The sequence below is a fragment of the Mobula hypostoma genome, chromosome 28 (genome assembly GCF_963921235.1).
Source record: "Mobula hypostoma chromosome 28, sMobHyp1.1, whole genome shotgun sequence".
NCBI lineage: Eukaryota > Metazoa > Chordata > Chondrichthyes > Myliobatiformes > Myliobatidae > Mobula > Mobula hypostoma.
In genome coordinates this window covers 27,205,968-27,227,576 of record NC_086124.1, presented here as the reverse complement: position 1 = coordinate 27,227,576, position 21,609 = coordinate 27,205,968, and the positions used below count along the sequence as shown (strand labels likewise).

The 21,609-nt window shown below is 48.1% G+C and overlaps 1 protein-coding gene across 1 annotated transcript in view; it reads left to right on the top strand.

Annotated features, from left to right (window-relative positions):
• The window catches only part of phf8 (PHD finger protein 8), a 76,528-nt gene that overhangs the window by 11,136 nt on the left and 43,783 nt on the right, over positions 1-21,609 (top strand). Inside the window, exons 3-7 of the mRNA XM_063035286.1 lie at positions 390-507; positions 18,003-18,163; positions 19,386-19,527; positions 20,285-20,471; positions 20,853-21,015. Coding sequence (XP_062891356.1) covers positions 390-507; positions 18,003-18,163; positions 19,386-19,527; positions 20,285-20,471; positions 20,853-21,015 — 771 coding nt within the window. The remainder of the gene's footprint in view (positions 1-389; positions 508-18,002; positions 18,164-19,385; positions 19,528-20,284; positions 20,472-20,852; positions 21,016-21,609) is intronic.

The following is a 21,609-nucleotide window of genomic DNA, read 5'->3' as shown; positions in this document are numbered from 1 at the left end:
GCCTTGTAAGTCATCGGTCAGACCTCACCAGGAGTATCGTGAGCAGTGTGGCCTGAAGGCACACACTCAACAATCCAGGAACAGCTTCTTTCCCTCTGCCATCAGATATCTGAATGGACATTGAACCCATGAACACTACCTCATACTTAATTTTTCTCTTTTTGCACTACTGACTTAATTAACTTTTTAAATATATATTCTTGCTGTAATTCATAATTATTATGAATTCCATTGTACTGCTGCTGCATAGTGACAAATTTCCCAACATATGCCAAAGATATTAAACCCGATTCTGATTCTGGGGTGCTGTGCGAATCCCGACAGTGACCCAAAACTAGCTGCGATGTAATAACTTTGCTTTTTTTTCCCCCCACCCTCTCTCCTCCAAGTGAAACGGAGAAAATGTATTGCAAAGCAGGAGAGCTTTGGCAGCATGGACAAAAGCCACCCAGTGCAAACCGGCAGTCAGACCTTCATCCAGGAGCTCCGCAGCAGGACCTTCCCAAGGTAAGAGGCTCTCCATCTCCACGGGTGCAGGGGGAGGGCAGATGTCTGTAACATGGTCCACATCCCGTGTCTGTCAGCTGGTCATACGTCATGTTGAAGTTTATCGATTATGCACTCAGTGGCCACTTTATTACGTACACTTGCCCTACGCCTTCAGATTTCTCAATGGTTCACGAACCCATGAGCGCCACCTTACTAATTTGTTCTTATTTTGCACTACTTGTTTATTTTTCTGATTGTAAATTATCACATTTTTTAAAATGTATTACTATGTACTGCTGCCACAAAACAGTTTCACGACACGCTGACTGTCCACTTTATTAGGCATACCTGCTCGTTAATGCAAGTATCTAATCAGCCATCATAGGGAAGCAACTCAGTGCATAAAAGCGTACAGTTGTTGTTCAGACCAAATGTCAGGATGGGGAAGAAGTGTGATCGCAGTGTATTACTGAGATACAATGTGGAATAGGTCCTTCTGGCCTTTCGAGCCACATTGCCCAGCAACCCCCAATTCAATCCAAGCCTGATCGTGGGACAATTTGCAATTAACCTACAAATGGGTATGCCTTTGGACTGTGGGAGGAAACCAGAGCACCCGGAGGAAACCTGCATGGTCACGGGGAGAACGTACAAACTCCTTCAAGGCTGCGGCAGGAAGTGAACCCGGGTCGCTGGTACGGTAAAATGTTCGTTGTGCTAGCCGCTACGCTGCCGTCCAGTAATTGTTGGTGCCAGATGGGGTGGTTTGATCTCTTGGGATTTTCATGCACAACAGTCTCTAGAATTTGCAGAGAATGGCGCAGAAAACAACAGAAAAATTCAGAGTCGGGTTTAATATCACTGGCATACATTGCAATACATAATGAAATCTGTGAATTATAGTATATAGAGACACATGTGCACACCATACCGCATGCACCCAGCAAGCTGCAGTTCTGAGGGTGAGAACGCCTCGTTAATGAGAGAGGTCAGAGGAGAATGGCCAGACTGGATCAAGCTGACAGTAACTCAGATAACCACACGTTACCTCAGTGGTGTGCAGAAGAGCATCTCTGAACGTACAATATGTCGAACGTTGAAGTGGAGAGGCTACAGCGGCGGGAGACCGTAACCACTTTATGCACTCAGTGGCCACTTTATTAGGTACAGGGGGTGTATAATAAAGTGGCTACTGTATATAGACAGGTGCAATGTAAACCTTGCTTTCAGCAGCATCCCAGGCACTTAACATCTTCCACATACAGAAACATAACTAACGCACAAATGTTACAAGAAAGAACACAACGTGAGCAATAAAGTCCATCATGGTAGTGCAAAGTGATGATACATTTATCATCACTGATGTATGTCGTTAAAGTTATTTTGGGGCTGCAGTACAGTGCAATACATAAAAGATTACTCGACATAAGATGTAAAAGATTTGTCCTGTAGAAGGGTCTCGGCCCAAAACATCCACTGTTTATTCATTTCCATCAGTGCTGCATCTTGGGTGTGTTGCCAGAAGTTACTAATACGAGCGTTTCCGCAAGAGGTGCGGAACTCTCCCAGCGTCGCCCACAAAATGCTGGGGGGGAGCTCGGCAGGTCGGGCAGAATCCGCGGAGAGGAATAAAGTCAGCATTTCGGGCCGAGACTGCTCATCAGGGCCTCCGTGAAAATTCATTTAAAAAGTCAGGACCCTTCATTTAAAGAATGACTACGGTACAATGAGAAATGCAAAGTGCAAAGAGGATTAGTGAGGTGGTGTAGGTTCATGGACTGTTGAGAAATCGGAAGGTGGTGTGGATGAGGCTGATCATAAAACACTGAATGTGCATCTTCGCCCTGAAGGTAGTAATGAGAAGGAGCATGTTCTGAATGCTGAAGGTCCTTCACCTTCTTCAGGCATGACATCTTGAAGATGTCATCGATGGTGGGGAGGTTTGTGCCCTTGATGGAGCTGTCTGAGTCTAAAACCCACTGTGACCTCTTCCAGTCCAGTGCATTGGAGCCTCCACATCTGCTGCGACCATACCAGGTTGCTATAATGAAGTAACCAGTTGTGTTTTGCTGGTTGGTTCAAGAACTGAGTGGTTGAAGGGAAGCAGCTGTTTTTAAACCTTGTATCTCCTGAGCAGCAAACACAAAATGCTGGAGGAACTCGGGCAGCATCTATAGAGGGGAGTAAACAGTTGGTATTTTGGGATGAAACCCTTCATCAGGACAAAATCTGTCCCCCTTTGTTCAGTCCCTTGCTACCTAGGACCATTAAAAAAAAACATAAAATTTCTTGCGATTGTGTCAAGTCTCCTGCTGATTTGGTGTGGATAAACTTCTCGGTGTGCTGTTTTCTGTGAGCATCCCATGGAGAGGTGTTTGAGTTATGAGGCCAGGTCTGCCTCCTCGTGTTGTGATGAATAAGCCTGAAAGGCTTATTGCTAACCAAGGCTCTCTAGTACAGTAGAATAACCTTTCCAATTGCCCCGAGATACTTGTGATCAAGTTGCACTTCGAACAGCATTCCTGGCTCAGCTTGTCTTCAGTTCTTAATGTAACTTGCAAGCAGTAATCAGTCTGAAGTTAGACAGGCAGTGTTGCAGAGTGCAGGCTGCTTTCCCATAGCGGGGAGGTTTGCAAGGTGAAGTGACCATGAGGCGTTCTGATCTGCATCAGCTAAGCAGAAGAGTTTGTCACATAAACCGTGGTCACAGGAATAGTTGAACGATCTATGGTGGGGATATTTGTGTACTTGAAGAGTCAGCCCTCACAGCATTAAATATGAGTGTCTGGGATCTCTGTCTCCAGAAGTTTTTAGACCATCTGTGTGAATTACTTTGTCCCAGCGAAGGTATGTGGAAAACATGACCTTCAAATATTGTCATCTGGTGTAAAAACAGTGTAAACATTAGAAGAACATAGAATAATACAGCACAGTACAGGCCCTTCAGCCCACAATGTTGTGCCGACCCTCAAACCCTGCCTCCTATATAAGCCCCCACCTTAAATTCCTCCATATACCTGTCTAGTAGTCTCTTAAACATAGAAACATAGAAAATAGGTGCAGGAGTAGGCCATTCGGCCCTTTGAGCCTGCACCGCCATTTATTATGATCATGGCTGATCATCCAACTCAGAACCCCGCCCCAGCCTTCCCTCCATACCTCCTGACCCCTGTAGCCACAAGGGCCATATCTAACTCCCTCTTAAACATAGCCAATGAACTGGCCTCAACAGTTTCCTGTGGCAGAGAATTCCACAGATTCACCACTCTCTGTGTGAAGAAGTTTTTCCTAATCTCGGTCCTAAAAGGCTTCCCCTCTATCCTCAAACTGTGACCCCTCGTTCTGGACTTCCCCAACATTGGGAACAATCTTCCTGCATCTAGCCTGTCCAATCCCTTTAGGATCTTATACGTTTCAATCAGATCCCCCCTCAATCTTCTAAATTCCAACGAGTACAAGCCCAGTTCATCCAGTCTTTCTTCATATGAAAGTCCTGCCATCCCAGGAATCAATCTGGTGAACCTTCTTTGTACTCCCTCTATGGCAAAGATGTCTTTCCTCAGATTAGGGGACCAAAACTGCACACAATACTCCAGGTGTGGTCTCACCAAGGCCTTGTACAACTGCAGTAGTACCTCCCTGCTCCTGTACTCAAATCCTCTCGCTATAAATGCCAGCATACCATTTGCCTTTTTCACCGCCTGCTGTACCTGCATGCCCACTTTCAATGACTGGTGTATAATGACACCCAGGTCTCGTTGCACCTCCCCTTTTCCTAATCGGCCACCATTCAGATAATAATCTGTTTTCCTATTTTTGCCACCAAAGTGGATAACTTCACATTTATCCACATTAAATTGCATCTGCTATGAGTTTGCCCACTCACCCAACCTATCCAAGTCACCCTGCATCCTCTTAGCATCCTCCTCACTGCTAACACTGCCACCCAGCTTCGTGTCATCCGCAAACTTGGAGATGCTGCATTTAATTCCCTCATCCAAGTCATTAATATATATTGTAAACAACTGGGGTCCCAGCACTGAGCCTTGCGGTACCCCACTAGTCACCGTCTGCCATTCTGAAAAGGTCCCGTTTATTCCCACTCTTTGCTTCCTGTCTGCTAACCAATTCTCCACCCACACCAATACCTTACCCCCAATACCGTGTGCTTTAAGTTTGCACACTAATCTCCTGTGTGGGACCTTGTCAAAAGCCTTTTGAAAATCCAAATATACCACATCCACTGGTTCTCCCCTATCCACTCTACTAGTTACATCCTCAAAAAATTCTATGAGATTCGTCAGACATGATTTTCCTTTCACAAATCCATGCTGACTTTGTCCGATCATTTCACCGCTTTCCAAATGTGCTGTTATCACATCCTTGATAACTGACTCCAGCAGTTTCCCCACCACCGACGTTAGGCTAACCGGTCTATAATTCCCCGGTTTCTCTCTCCCTCCTTTTTTAAAATGTGGGGTTACATTAGCCACCCTCCAATCCTCAGGAACTAGTCCAGAATCTAACGAGTTTTGAAAAATTATCACTAATGCATCCACTATTTCTTGGGCTACTTCCTTAAGCACTCAAGGATGCAGACCATCTGGCCCTGGGGATTTATCTGCCTTCAATCCCTTCAATTTACCTAACACCACTTCACTACTAACATGTATTTCACTCAGTTCCTCCATCTCACTGGACCCTCTGTCCCTTACTATTTCTGGAAGATTATTTATGTCCTCCTTAGTGAAGACAGAACCAAAGTAATTATTCAATTGGTCTGCCATGTCCTTGCTCCCCATAATCAATTCACCTGTTTCTGTCTGCAGGGGACCTACATTTGTCTTTATCAGTCTTTTCCTTTTTACATATCTATAAAAGCTTTTACAGTCCGTTTTTATGTTCCCCGCCAGTTTTCTCTCATAATCTTTTTTCCCCTTCCTAATTAAGCCCTTCACTAGTGTATCTGCCTCCATCACTGACGCAGGCAGTGCATTCCACGCACCAACCACTATCTGAGTTTAAAAAAAAACCTTCCTCTAATATCCCCCTTGAACTTCCCACCCCTTACCTTAAAGTCATGTCCTCTTGTATTGAACAGTGGTGCCCTGGGGAAGAGGCGCTGGCTATCCACTCTATCTGTTCCTCTTATTATCTTGTACACCTCTATCATGTCTCCTCTCATCCTCCTTCTCTCCAAAGAGTAAAGCCCTAGCTCCCTTAATCTCTGATCATAATGCATTCTTTCTAAACCAGGCAGCATCCTGGTAAATCTCCTCTGCACCCTTTCCAATGCTTCCACATCCTTCCTATAGAGAGGAAACCAGAACTGGACACAGTACTCCAAGTGTGGCCTAAACAGAGTTTTATAGAGTTGCATCATTACATCGCGAGTCTTAAACTCTTATCCCTCGACTTATGAAAGCTAACACCCCATAAGCTTTCTTAACTACCCTATCCACCTGTGAGGCAACTTTCAGGGATCTGTGGACATGTACCCCCAGATCCCTCTGCTCCTCCACACTACCAAGTATCCTGCCATTTACTTTGTACTCTGCCTTGGAGTTTGTCCTTCCAAAGTGTACCACCTCACATGCCAGGTTGAACTCCATCTGCCACTTCTCAGCCCACTTCTGCATCCTGTCAATGTCTCTCTGCAATCTTTGACAATCCTCTACACTATCTACAATACCACTAACCTTTGTGTCGTCTGCAAACTTGCCAACCCACCCTTCTAACACTGCCTGTCTAACTTCAGACTGATTACTGCTTGCAAGTTACATTAAGAACTGAAGACAAGCTGAGCCAGGAATGCTGTTCGAAGTGCAACTTGATCACAAGTATCTCAGGGCAATTGGAAAGGTTATTCTACTGTACTAGAGAGCCTTGGTTAGCAATAAGCAGCAACTTTTGTGTGTGTTGCTTGAATTTCCAGCATCTGCAGAATTCCTGTTGTTTGCTTCTACCCTCACATCCAGGTGGTTAATAAAAATCACAAAAAGTTGAGGTCCCAGAACAGATCCTTGTGGGACACCACTAGTCACAATCCTCCAATCTGAATGTACTCCCTCCACCACGACCCTCTGCCTTCTGCAGGCAAGCCAATTCTGAATCCACCTGGCCAAACTTCTCTGGATCCCATGCCTTCTGACTTTCTGAATAAGCCTACCGTGTGGAACCTTGTCAAATGCCTTACTAAAATCCATATAGATCACATCCACTGCACTACCCTCATCTATATGCCTGGTCACCTCCTCAAAGAACTCTATCAGGCTTGTTAGACACGATCTGCCCTTCACAAAGCCATGCTGACTGTCCCTGATCAGACCATGATTCTCTAAATGCCCATAGACCCTATCTCTAAGAATCTTTTCCAACAGTTTTCCCACCACAGACTCACTGGTCTATAATTTACCCAGACTATCCCTACTACCTTTTTTGAACAAGGGGACAACATTCGCCTCCCTCCAATCCTCTGGTACCATTCCCGTGGACAACGAGGACATATAGATCCTAGCCAGAGGCTCAGCAATCTCTTCCCTCGCCTTGTGGAGCAGCCTGGGGAATATTCTGTCGGGCCCCTGGGACTTATCCGTCCTAATGTATTTTAACAACTCCAACACTTAGAAAGCATTGGGGATTGTTAGGAATGACAGGAAGAAGAACTGAATTCATACCTGATCCTTCAATGTCTGCAACAGGTGACTCGATCATCTGCAATCTGTTGATATGTTTTTTATTATGATTATGAGAACACTCAGTCCTCTTTTATTGTCATTTAGAAATGCATACATGCATTAACAAATGATACAATGTTTCTCCAGAGTGATATCACAGAAAACAGGACAAACCAAAGACTAACACTGACAGAACCACATCATTATAACATATAGTTACAGCAGTGCAAAGCAATACTGTAATTTGGTGAAGAACAGCCGATGGGCACGGTAAAAAAAAGTCTCAAAAGTCCCCAAGTCGCTGGACTCCTGAGTTCCCGATAGCGGGATGGCAAAAGGGAGAAACTCCTTGCCATAACCTCCAGGCACCGTCAACTTGCCGATACCTTGGAAGCAGCCGACCACAGCCGACACTGAGTCCATCCGTCCGAAAACTTCAAGCTTCTGACCAGCCTCTCCGATACAGCCTCCTGAGCGCCATCCTCTGCTGAACGCCTTCGACCTCGCCCCGGCCACTGAAACAAGCAAAACCGAGGATTTTGGGGCCTTCAGCTTTAGAGATTCTGGTTATCACACAGTAGCAGCGACAGCGAAGCAGGCATTTCAGAAGCTTTCCAGATGTTCCTCCCTGCTCTCACGTCTGTCTCCATCAAATCAGAATTGTGCATGGTCCCCTACTTGACAGATAACAGATATCATCACCAAAGTGGCCGCGCGCACTGCCGCCGTGCCGCCATCTTCTCCCCCCTCCCGGGAGGTGTTTTTTTTAGTTTGTAAGAATTGTATCTGTGTTTGAAATCCTTTGTAGTTTAAAAATCTATTGTAAATCAGAAATCCTTTGTCAGTTAAATGTGTATTAAGAGCTATTTCTCTAAATATAAATGTGTATCATTAAAATAAACTGTGTTTAAACTACTTTGTTAGCTGGAAGGATCTCTTCCTTGGCCGGGGGTGGGGAAGTGGTGCCCCCCCCCCCTCTAAAGCAGTGCATATCGGCAGCTGGACCTTGCTGTGGGCTAGACAGGGAAGTGAGCCAGTCCGTGAGGAGTAGGTGGATGCAGTACAACTTCCCAACAGTGAGGGTACCCGTAGATATCTATATCAAATGGGGCTTAAAATCCCCTTTTGAGTTTGGGGCTTTGTGGACAGTGAACCAACTACCATCTTAGGGTTGGTGGTTCAGCTATGGACGATGACCAGTCATTTCTTCCTTCACAGTCCAGAGGAGGTTCCGGGGAATGATTCCAGCAATGAAAGGGTTAACGTATGAGTAGCGTTTGATGGCTTTGGGGACTCCAGTGTACTCACTGGAGTTTAGAAGAATAAGGGGAGGATCTATTGAATATCGACAGGTCTTGAGAAAGTGGATGGGGAGAAGGTATTTCCAATAGTGGGGGCATCTAGGACCGGAGGGCATAGCCTTGGAATAGAGATGAGGAGGTATTTCTTTAGCCAGAAGATGGTGAATCAGTGGAATTCATCGCCACACTTGCCTGTGGAGGTTAAGTCAGTGAGTATATTTAATAGGTTCTTGATTAGTCAGGCCGTCAAAAGTTGCGGGGAGAATAATAAATCAGCAATAATGCAATGGGGGAGCAGACTTGATGGGCCAAGTGGCCTAAATCTGCCCCTGTATCTTGCACCATAATAGTCCGTGTGTTTCTGTCCACCAGGCAGTGGGTACAGAGGTCTGAAGTCCCACACCACCACATTCAAGGATGCTTCCTATCAGGTTCTGGAACCAACCTGCACAATCTGAACTCTACCTCAGCCATAGAACTGAAATTAGTTTATCATTGTGAGAGACATCAAAATACAGTGAAAAGCTTGTCTTGCACACTGTTCATACAGATCAGATCATTGGGGTAGAACAAGGTAAAGCAATAACAATGCAGAATAAAGTGTAACAGTGCGGTACAGGTAAACAATGAAGTGCAGGATCATAATGAGGTAGATCGTGAGGTCAAGAGTCTGACTCTGATAACAGCAGGGCAGAAGCTGGGCTTGAGCTTGGTGGAACGTGTTTTCAGGATTTTGTATCTTTTGCCCGATGGGACAAGGGAGAAGAGAGATTGTCCGGGGTGGGTGGGGTCTTTGAATATGCTGGCTGCTTTAGTGAGGCAGTGGGAAGAGTAGACAGTCTATGGAGGGCAGGCTTATTTCCATGATATGCTGAGCACGTCCCCAACACTCTGCAGTTCCTTGCGCTCATTGACAGAGCCGTTGTCTTGACAGAATACTGTGGACCTCCTCTCACACCACCATGGACTTGTATCTCATTATGGTTCAGTTTAATATCAGAGAGTGTATTCGGTATATAAGCTGAAATCCTTACTCTTTGCAGACATCCATGAAACAGAAGAAAAACCCCAAAGAGTGAGTGGCAGAAAACATCACAATCTCAAACCACTTCCTCTCCCCACCCATTGGTAAGGAGCAGCAAAAGCACTGACCCTCTCTCTCCACCAGCTCCATGCAATGCATGAACCCCCATCACCCGCCATGCAAGCAATAACAAAGCCCCCGAGAGACCATGACCTTGAGTCCGTTAGAAACTACTGTCCATCCCAACACAGGTGCACTCTCTCTCTCTTCCACTAGCGAGGGAGCGAAATAGATATCACTCCAGAGGAGAGGGAGTTTGCTGTTTTAGTGTTATAATCTACAGCATTGTTTACTCGAGGGCTAGGAGACACTCACTCACCATCGAGAGAGAGAGAGATCGCTTGAGTGCAGGGGTCTTCTTTGGACAGCAGTGTACGCCACCTGCCTGCTGTCCTGATGTTTCAATCTCCTGCGACACTTCGGAGACACCAGAAGGCGCACACCTTCCAGGCTGCACCTTGAGATATCAGAAGCGCTGGGCTGCTGTAGATCACAGACTCTGACAGGACCCCAGCCACCTTGAAAAGGAAAGAAGAGACATTAAAAGAGAAGAAATTAAACTGTGTTGTGGACAAACTGGAAGAAGTCACCCGGGTTCGTAAAACCCTCCGGCGCCATCTTTGGATTATGGGTTTTTGTTTTGCAATAGTGTTTTGTGTTCCTTCTTTCTTCGAAGTCTTGTGTGATTTATGCTTCATGCGTTGTCTGCACTTGTGTATGTACCTTTGATGTAGCTGCCGTCTTTTCGTTGTATTCACCTACACCTCAGGTGGAGGTTGGAGATGCATCTCTACCAAAGACTATAAGGTGCTCCTTCCCTCTGCTAACCTGCAGGTCACCCTTGGGCAAGGTGTAGCACCTGCTTAGCCCCCGAGCAGGGTCACGTGAAGCCATGGGAGCAGGTGGTGGATGGTCGTATGAGCAGCTGATGCATATCACAAGTCCTGGTTATTACTGACACCTGGCAGACGATCTCTGAAGAGTATTGATAATGGCTAGGGCCACCCATCTTACCCAGAAGGCAGCAATGGCAAACCAATTCTGTAGAAAATTTTGCCAACAACTATCATGGACATGGAAAGACCATGATCATCCACATAATACAACATAGCACATCATGATGACGATGACTTCTCCGTCCCTATGCACATGAAGATGATGACCTCACTGTACCCGTGCATATGACAATAAACGGAAAATGATTGGACTGCTCACTCAGTATTCGACATGCACTAATTTTAAAATTAAAAGCTACCTCAAATTTCAGTTTATCATTGTACGCACACCTGCAGTGAAAGAATCATAGGCAGGTTGCATCACGTAAACAACATTGTTGAATTCTGATGTTTTTAATCAAAGTTCTTTCAAAAGTCAGGCACAAAACCGGTTAAAGACTGCACGAACACTCAAGTTGATGTGGTCTTTCATTGATTACTGTTATAGTTATTATTCAATTTTGAATTTATTGAGTATGCCTAGTTGTATAAGGTGACATAGATGTACTTTGATAATAAATTTATTTTGAACTTTGAAGAAATCAGTCATGTAAGTACCTTAAAGCCAGTCATTTTGGGGCAGATGGGGTTCATCAGCCATTGTTGGCCCCTCATCTAGAAGGAAAACTCTGATTTCAAATCTCTGCTGCCTTGCAGCTAGACCCGCTCATGGGGAAGGTCTTATGAGTAAACCCCAAGGAAGAGTCTGAAGCTGGAGACCTTTAAGGCAGTTCCTGCAACACCACTGGTGCCAACCTGTATCGGTTTCTACCGTTCCTTCGGATTCTTCAGCTGCTTGGAGAGGGGGGAGCAGGGGAGCCTGTTGCATGGGGAAGAGCTTTCTCTGCAGATCGTACCGCACTGGCTCACTTAGCACGTAGGCATCCAGTATGCAACATTCATGGTTGACCCTGACCAATGGAGGGCCTCAGTACAATAGCAGAGGCGAGTAAGTGAAGGGAAAGAGAAGCAAACAGAAGGCAGAGCCTCATGCTTGATCCTTCATATCATCATCATCATCATCATCATTGTCAGATGCCGTGCCCAGTTTGAGCTTTGACTGTCATGGCCCACACACTCCTGTTTCGGGTCAAGTGGATCAATTCATTAGTATTCATTTCCAGTTATCTGGCTGCTGTCTCCATCACCACTTGTCTTTGTCTTCCTCTTGCTTTCTTCCCCTTAATCTTTCCCATAATTACTGTGCATTCTAACTCCTCTTTCCTAATCACATGTCCAATGAAGTTACGTTGCCTTTTCATGATCTCATACATTATTTCTCTTTTTGTGCTTGCTCTGTTCATGACATCCTTGTTAGATATTCATTTTGTCTATGATATTCTTTGCATCCTTCTCTAAAACCACACCTCTGCTGCTACAATTTGTTTCCTCATGTTACTAAATATTGTCCAACATTCTGAGCCATATAACATAACTGGATAAAAGTAACATTTCAGTACTCTGAGGTGGGTTGTCATGCCTAGTTTAGTGTTGGTCAGTATACTCTTCATTCTCATAAAGGTGTCTTTTGCCATCCCTATTCTTTTGACATCAAGTCATTTGACCAAGTCGCACCTGTCATCTGATGTCACCCAGCTTCCCAAGTAGCAAAAGTTCTGTACTTGTTTCATGTCTTCCCCATTTATTCTCAGCCTGCAGATAGGATTCTTCTTCTTTTTGGATATCACCATACATTCTGTCTTTTTGCAATTGATAGATAGACCCATTTTTGCCCTTTCTTCAACAATTATATCAATTAAGTTTTGTAGTTCTTCCTCCATACTTGCAATTAACACAGTGTCATCTGCATATCTGAAATTATTGAAGTTTTCACCGCCAACTTTGATTCCCAAGATGTCTCTTATTTTTTTGTAATATTGTTTCACTGTACACATTAAATAAATCAGGGGAGAAAACTCACCCTTGTCTAACACCTGTCGTGATTTTCGTAAACTGACTCACTTCTCCATTTATTCTTACAGTGGCAGTTTGTTCTCAGATTTCTGATTAGGCGGAGGTCTTTCGAATCTAGATCTAGAGTTTTCTGTAATATTTCAAATAACTTATTGTGCTTCACTTTATCAAATGCTTTTGTGTAGTCAATAAAACAAACAAATCTTTTTGCACTTGAATAGCTCATTCTGATAGTATCCTTAACATCAATATTGCGTTTCTTGTACCTTTGTCTTTCACAAAACCACATTGTTCTTTGCCTGTTTCAGCTTGTATCTTACTTTGTATATGATCCCTCATATACAACATATATAAGAAACATCCCAGTCAAATTTGTAGATAAAAGTCAACCGGGAGCACATAGATAAGAAACATTCCATGCAAATTTGTAGGTAAGAGTCAACCACTTTCATATAGGTAAGAAAAATTCATAGGTAAGAGTCAGCAAATACCACATAGATAATAAACCTTGCATTCAAATTTGTAGACAAAAGTCAACCAATCAGATAGTCCCTATTCAAATAATGCAATATCAAGAGAAACTTCCAGAATAATACAAGTGTAACCGCTAGGGAACACAGTGAACAATTGCGTATAGGCACTAGGAAACACACTAAGCAGTTATATGTATATAAGTAGTTATTTAAAAAATTACTGGTAATTAAGCTGCAAAGAAAATAAGAATTAAACATTATAATCCAACAACACACACGCAAAAACAAATGATGCACAATTTTCAGAAGAAAGGACACAGTTTTTTTCCCTTTTTCTATTTGCACAGTTTGTTGTATTTTATACACTAGTTGTCCATACTGTTGGGTACGGTCTTCCATTGATTCTATCATAGTTAGAAATATAGAAAACCTACAGCACAATACAGGTCCTTCGGCCCACAAAGCTGTGCTGAACATGTTCTTACCTTAAAAATTACCTAGGGTTACCCATAGCCCTCTATTTTTCAAAGCTCCATGTACCTATCCAGGAGTCAGTTAAAAGACCCTATCATACCTGCCTCCACCACCATCGCTGTCTTGGATTTACTGAGTGTGCCTGCAAGCAAACAAATCTGGATATGGTGACCTATATGTACTTTGATAATAAATCTACTTTGAACCTTGAATTCAAGTTAAAAAGGTCCATTGTGCTAAGTAGTTAGTGTTGTAACTGAGGTAAAATTGGTAAATTGACTTGAACTGGTGCAGTGTTTGGCATGCCCTCATCTCATGGCTACCATCAGTGGGGAGGATTAGGTGCCTGAAGGCACACCCTCAACGATTCAGAAACAACTCTCTTCCCTCTACCATAAGATTTCTGAACAGTCCATGAATGCTATCTCATAATCCTTTTCGGATTTTTATTTTGGTGATTTGTAGAAATGTCTTTGCAGTATACCAGTGCTGCAAAGCAACAAATTTCACATCGTAAGAAAGTGAGAATGATTCTAATTCTGGTTCACAAGTGTGACAAAGGAAAAGAGCAACAATGTAGAATAAAGTGTTAGAGTTAGAGTCGCCTGGCTCCTCAACTGGTCTCACTTATACTCTGCCTGGTCTTGCCTGTACCCAGCCTTCCCACTTACCCCGTCTCGCCTGTACTCCGCCTTCCCCCTCACCCGGTCTCGCCTGTACTCCGCCTTCCCCTTCACCCGGACTCACCTGTACTACACCTTCCCCTTCACCCAGTCTCGCCTGTACTCCGCCTTCCCCCTCACCCCGTCTCACCTGTACTCCGCCTTCCCCCTCACCCGGACTCGCCTGTACTCCGCCTTCCTCTTCACCCGGACTCACCTGTACTACACCTTCCCCCTCACCCAGTCTCGCCTGTACTACACCTTCCCCCTCACCCCGTCTCACCTGTACTCCGCCTTCCCCTTCACCCGGTCTCGCCTGTACTCCGCCTTCCCCTTCACCCGGACTCACCTGTACTACACCTTCCCCTTCACCCAGTCTCGCCTGTACTCCGCCTTCCCCCTCACCCGGTCTCGCCTGTATTCCGCCTTCCCCCTCACCCGGTCTCGCCTGTACTACAACTTCCCCCTCACCCGGTCTCGCCTGTACTCCGCCTTCCCCCTCACCCGGTCTCCCCTGTACTACACCTTCCCCCTCACCCGGTCTCGCCTGTACTCCGCCTTCCCCTTCACCCGGTCTCACCTGTACTCCGCCTTCCCCCTCACCCAGTCACGCCTGTACTACACCTTCAGCCTCACCCGGTCTCACCTGTACTACACCTTCCCCTTCACCCGGTCTCCCCTGTAATACACCTTCCCCCTCACCCAGTCTCGCCTGTACTTCGCCTTCCCCTTCACCTGGTCTCACCTGTAGTCCGCCTTCCCCCTCACCCGGTCACGCCTGTACTACACCTTCACCCTCACCCGGTCTCGCCTGTACTACACCTTCCCCCTCACCCGGTCTCGCCTGTACTCCGCCTTCCCCTTCACCCGGACTCACCTGTACTACACCTTCCCCTTCACCCAGTCTCGCTTGTACTCCGCCTTCTCCCTCACCCGGTCTCGCCTGTACTACACCTTCCCCCTCACCCGGTCTCACCTGTACTACACCTTCCCCCTCACCCGGTCTCCCTTGTACTACACCTTCCCCCTCACCCGGTCTCGCCTGTACTCCGCCTTCCCCTTCACCCGGTCTCACCTGTACTCCGCCTTCCACCTCACCTGGTCACGCCTGTACTACACCTTCAGCCTCACCCGGTCTCACCTGTACTACACCTTCCCCCTCACCCGGTCTCCCCTGTACTACACCTTCCCCCTCACCCAGTCTCGCCTGTACTTCGCCTTCCCCTTCACCCGGTCTCACCTGTAGTCCGCCTTCCCCCTCACCCGGTCACGCCTGTACTACACCTTCACCCTCACCCGGTCTCGCCTGTACTACACCTTCCCCCTCACCCGGTCTCACCTGTACTCCGCCTTCCCCCCCACCCGGTCTCGCCTGTACTCCACCTTCCCCCTCACCCCGTCTCATCTGTACTCCGCCTTCCCCTTCACCCGGTCTCACCTGTACTCCGCCTTCCCCTTCACCCGGTCTCGCCTGTACTCCGCCTTCCCCTTCACCCGGTCTCACCTGTACTGCACCTTCCCCCTCACCCGGTCTCGCCTGTACTCTGCCTTCTCCCTCACCCGGTCTCGCCTGTACTCCGCCTTCCCCTTCACCTGGTCTCACCTGTACTACACCTTCTCATTCACCCGGTCTCGCCTGTACTCCACCTTCTCCCTCACCCGGTCTCGCCTGTACTCTGCCTTCCCCCTCACCCGGTCTCGCCTGTACTTCGTCTTCCCCCTCACCCAGTCTCGCCTGTACTCCGCCTTCCCCTTCACCCGGACTCACCTGTACTACACCTTCCCCCTCACCTGGTCTCACCTGTACTACACCTTCCCCCTCACCCGGTCTCACCTGTACTACACCTTCCCCCTCACCCGGTCTCACCTGTACTACACCTTACCCCTCAACCGGTTGTGTCTGTACTCTGCCTTACCCCTTACCTGGTCTCACTGGTCTCACCTGTACTACACCTTCCTTCTCACCCGGTCTTGCCTGGTCTCACCTATCGCCTGCCAGATTGTATTGCTTCCCTCTCCCCTACCTTATTCCGGCCTCTGCTCCCATTCTTTCCAGTGCGGTGCAGGCAGACAGACAATAAGGTGCAAAGGCCACAGTGAGGTAGATTGTGAGGTCAAGAGTCTGTCTTGTTGTACAATGATAGGCATTCTAGGAATAGTCTGATAACAGCAGGGTAGAAGGTTTCCTGGTGATAGAGGTGATAATTCAGTTAGTACAAGTTAGTTCAAGTACTTGACCTTGTTCGTCTGGCGGCTGCTTTGCATTAGCTGTTGGCCTCTCTGTGCGAACCCAGTGGCTTGTATGTCTTCCCTGTGCTTGTCTCCTGCCTGCCGTTAATATTCCATCTCTCCACTCTCTGTTAGCCTTCATCTAATTTAATCGGTGCATCATGGTTTGGTAGGGCAACTGTTCTGCCCCTGACCACAAGAAACCGCAGAGAGCTGTGGACACAGCTCAGCGTGTCATGGAAGCCCAGCCTACGATACTGTCTGTTATGCTTCTTGCTGCCTTGGTGAAGCAGTCAGTCTAATCAAAGGCTCCACCCACCTCAGACATCAGGCTGAAGATACTAAAGTCTGGAATCACATATCAGGCATAACAGCAGGGTAGAAGCTGCCCTTATCAGACACTTGATACGATAAGAGAGACTCTTAACCTCACAATCTACCTCATTATGATCTTGACCTTTATCATTTACCTGCACTGCGTTTTCTCTGTAGCTGTTTCTGTAATGTAATTATTTTAACTTGTTCTACCTCAATTCACTGTTTAATAATCTGAGGCAGCACACACAAAGTGCTGGAGGAACTCAGCAGGCCAGGCAGCCTCTATGGAAATGGATAAACAGTCGATGTTTTGGGCCGAGACCCTTCATCAGGACTGGAAAGGAAGGGGGAAGGAATCAGGCCAAGAAGGTGGATTGGGGTGGCGGGGGGGGGGGGGAGTACGAGGTGGCAGGTGATAGGTGAAACTGGGAGAGGGAGAGGGGGTGAAGTAAAGAGCTGGGAAGTTGGCTGGTGGAAGAGATAAAGGGCTGGAGAAGGGGGACTCTGATAGGAGAGGACTGAAGACCATGGAGGAAAGGAAAGGGTGAGGATGTACAGGTAAAGAGATGAGGTGAGGAAGGGTAACAGGAATGGGGAATAGTCAGGGTGAAGGAGATGAGAGGGAGCAATAGCCGGAAGTTCAAGAAATCGATGTTCACATCATCAGGTTGGAGGCTACCCAGAGGGAATATAAGGTGTTGCTCCTCCAGCCTGAGTAGCCTCATCGTGGCAGTGGAGGAGGTCATGGACTGACATGTCGGAGTGGGAAGCGGAATTGAAACGGTGCCCACCAGCAAGTCCAGATTTTTGTGGTGGACGGAGCAAAAGTGCTCGACAAAACGGTCTCCCAATCTACGTTGGGTCTCGTTGATATGCATTGGACACATAGCTGACCCCAATAGTCTCGGAAGTGAAGTGGCCTCACCCGGAAGGACTGATTAGGGCCTTGAATAGTGGTGAGGGAAGAGTTACAGGGGCAGGTGTAGCACTTGTTTCACTTGTTTCATCAGGAGTATCAGTGGGGAGGGACGAAGGGACAAGGGAGTCGTGTAGGGAGTGATCCCTGCAGAAAGCAGAAAATGGAGTCGGTGGCGGGGAGGAGGAGAGATGTGCTTGGTGGTGGGATCCCAGTGGAGATAGCAGAAATTACAGAGAGTTATGTGCTGGATGCAGTGGCTGTAGGGTGGTAGGTGAGGACAAGAGGGATCCTATCCCTGGCAGGAGGATGGGGTGAGGGCAGTTGTGCACAGAATGGAAGAGATATGGATGGGGGGGGCAGTGTTGATGGTGGAAGAACAAGGTGGTACATGTGACAATAATAAACCAATGCCAATTCTTTTTGGTGATATTGATCGTGCCTCTCCCTCTTTCACTCCCCCGCTGCAGTGCAGACGAGGTTATTCTGAGGCCGACGGGCTACCAGCTGACGGTAGAGTACCTGGAGGAGAACAGCTTCAGTGTGCCCATCCTGGTGGCCAAGAAAGACGGACTGGGGATGACGGTGCCCCCGACCAGCTTCACGGTGAACGACGTGGAGCGATACGTGGGTGAGTGTCTGCAGTCCAGAGCTCAGGTCTCGCAGTCTTACCCCTCTCATTCCTCTCCCACCCTTTCTGACCTCCCCCCCATTCACCGCTTCTGTCTTCACACCCACACCGTCTGCACCCCCTAGAGATGTAGATGAGGCTGAAAGATCTAATCTAGAAGGGGTAAAGCCTTGGTCTTGCAATGTGAGCAGTTTTAGATTCTGTGCCTAAGGAAGGGTGTGCTGGCATTAGAAAAGGTTCAGAGGAGGTCCACAGGAATGAAAGGGTTAACATATGAGAAGCATTTGGTACTCAAGTTCAGAAGGATGAGGGGAGGGGATCTCATTGAGACCTGCCAGATACTGAAAGGCCTAGATAAAGTGGACATGGAGAGGATGTTTCCTATAATTTAGGAACAGAAGAATGTCCCTTTAGAACAGAGATGAGGACATCAAGATCCCTCTATTCCTCCCCATTGTGAAGAATCCTGTCATCATCCCTATACTCTGCCCTTACGTTCAGCTTTGCAAAGCGAACAAACTCACACACACTTTTTCTGCATTGCTCTGCATCTGCTACTTCTCAGCCCAGCTCTGCATCCGGGTTGGACGTTCACAAGGAATACACCAGTATAATCTGAACGCACGGTCTTCAAAAAGGAACACAATTAAGTTGCGCAACACACACAAAATATTGGATGGTGTGTGAGTGGGAAAGGTGGTGGGGGTGGGGGGGAGAAGTGAAAAGCTGGGAAATGACAGGCAGACGAGATAAAGAGCTGAAGAAGAAGGAATCTGAAAGGAGGAGACGGTGGACCAGGGGAGAAAGGGAAGGAGAAGGGGTAGAGAGAAGTGTTGGGCAGCTAAGGAGAGGAGGAGGGACAAGAAGGGGGTTGGAATGGAAAAAGTGTGGGGGGGGGTGAGAAATTACTGCAAGTTCTAGAAATTGATGTTCATGCTGTCAGGTTGGAAGCTACCCAGACAAGATGTGAGGTGTTGCTCCTCTAACCTGAAAGTGACCTCATCATGGCAGCACTGGGGGCCATGGAATGATCTGTCGGAATGGGAATTAAAAGTAAGATGGGTGTTCACTGGGAGATCCAACCTTTTGTGGGGGACGGAGCACAGATGCTTGATGAAGCAGTTCCCCCCACCCCAATCTGCACTCGGGTCACCAATTACATTGTGATCTTCCGTCTGCCGCCTCACCGAGTCTCCCCTTCTCCCCCTCGCTCCTACCCCAGGGTCAGAGAAGATCATCGACGTGATTGACGTGGCGAGGCAGGCCGACTGTAAGATGAAACTGGGCGACTTCGTCAAGTACTACAACAGTGGCGACCGGGAGAAGGTCCTCAACGTCATCAGCCTCGAGTTCTCCGACACCAGGTGAGTGGGGTGGAGGGAGGGGGAGAGGGAGAGAGAGAATGACTGAGTGGGCTCTCACCCACATCCTGCCCTGTTGATCCATCGCGGGTGTTTACAGCAGTGGGAGAGTCACCACGAAGTAAAAGGCTGGTCAGTAAATCCTGAGATCTATAGGAGTCTCTTCCCACTTCCCGTTCCCTGTTCACTTCATCCCCAGGTCGGTAGGAATCTCTTCTCACTCAAGCCCCAGTGACAGTGTGTGTGTGTGTACGCAAGGTCCAGTGAGGGGGTGTGTGTGTGGGTGTCTGTGAGTGAGCCTGTGTATGAGGGTACAGTCCGTTCAGGGGCAGTAGGATGTTGATGGAAGATTGGGGTCTGTATAAACTGGTAAATAATAGGTTAACCGGGGGGGGGGGTGGCGGTGTGGGGGAGGTGCTGTGGAAGGATAGGAAAGGGGAAAGAGAATCACCAGCACCGCGGAGTGGAGAAGAGAAGAGCGGGTGGCTGGCCATGGAAGGGGCGGTGACATGGGGAGGACAAATGGTGCTGGGCAGCAGGGAGGAGAGAGAACCAGGTAGTGGAATGGAGAGAGGCACAGGGGAAGAGAGTACTGGGCAGCGGGGAGGAGGGAGGGGCGGTGTGAGGGAGGAGTGCTGCGGGGAGAGGAGGGAATGCTGGGCGGCGGGTGAGCGAGCTGGCGAACGCCCCTGCTGCTGGTAGAGGGCGACTGGAGCCTGCAGCGGCCCCTCTCAGACGGTTTGCCCTCGGCACCCGGCAGGCTGTCGAACCTGGTGGAGACGCCAAGGCTGGTCAGGAAGCTGTCGTGGGTGGAGAACCTGTGGCCGGAGTCGTCGCTCTTCGAGCGGCCCAGCGTACAGAAGTACTGCCTGATGGGAGTGAAGGACAGCTACACCGATTTCCACATTGACTTTGGAGGCACCTCCGTCTGGTACCACGTACTCAAGGTAGGGGGGACCCCTCCTGAACTTCCCATCCTTCTTCCTTCCTCCTGCCCTCCGCTCTCTCCTCCCTCCTCCAGTCCACCCCTCCAGTGCTCTCCTCCCTCCTTTTCCAGTCCTCTCCTCCTTCCACCCTCCTCCTGCCCCTCTTACATCCTTCTCCACGCCCACATCCCACTTCAACCCTCCCTCTGCCACATATCTCCCCTGTCCTGAAAAGCAGGTACGGTTTGGTGGGGTGTTGAGTGGGTGGCTGTGATAGGGGAGATTCTCGGCGCCCTGTTCAGAAAGGGCGTCGTGGGGGACTTGCCCGAGTGAGCTGTCGGCTTGACCTTGCGAGCGCCCGTGGTCTTGAGCGGGGTGTCACCTATTGCCTTCCTCGGGCAGGGAGAGAAGATTTTCTACCTGATCCGGCCGACCAGCGCCAACCTGGCCCTGTTCGAATGTTGGAGCTCGTCTAGCAACCAGAACGAGATGTTCTACGGGGACCAGGTGGACAAGTGCTACAAGTGTTCGGTGAAGCAGGGACAGACGCTCTTCATTCCCACAGGTGAGTGCCCTGACCACTGTCCCCTCCTCTATCACTCCCCACCCCCTCATCTATCACTGACCATTATCCCCACTGCCCCATCTATCACTCCCATCGACCCCACCCACAATGAATCACTGACCGTGGTCTCCACCCCCTCATCTATCACTGAACATTGTCCCCACCCCCAATGAATCACTGAACATCGTCCCCACCCCCAATGAATCACTGAACATCGTCCCCACCCCTCATCTATCACTGAACATTGTCCCCACCCCTCATCTATCACTGAACATTGTCTCCACCCCTCATCTATCACTGAACATCGTCCCCACCCCCTCATCTATCACTGAACATCGTCCCCACTCCCTCTTCTATCACTGACCATTGTCCCCACCCCATCCTCACCCCATCATTTCTCACTCCCGTCGTCCTCACCCCCTTGTCTCTCACTGACCATCATCCCCACCCCCTCATCTCTCACTCCCATCGTCTCTACCCCCTCATCTATCACTGACCATTGTCCCCACCCCTCATCTATCACTGCCCATTGTCTCCACCCCCTCATTTATCACTGACCATTGTCCCCACCCCTCATCTATCACTGACCATCAT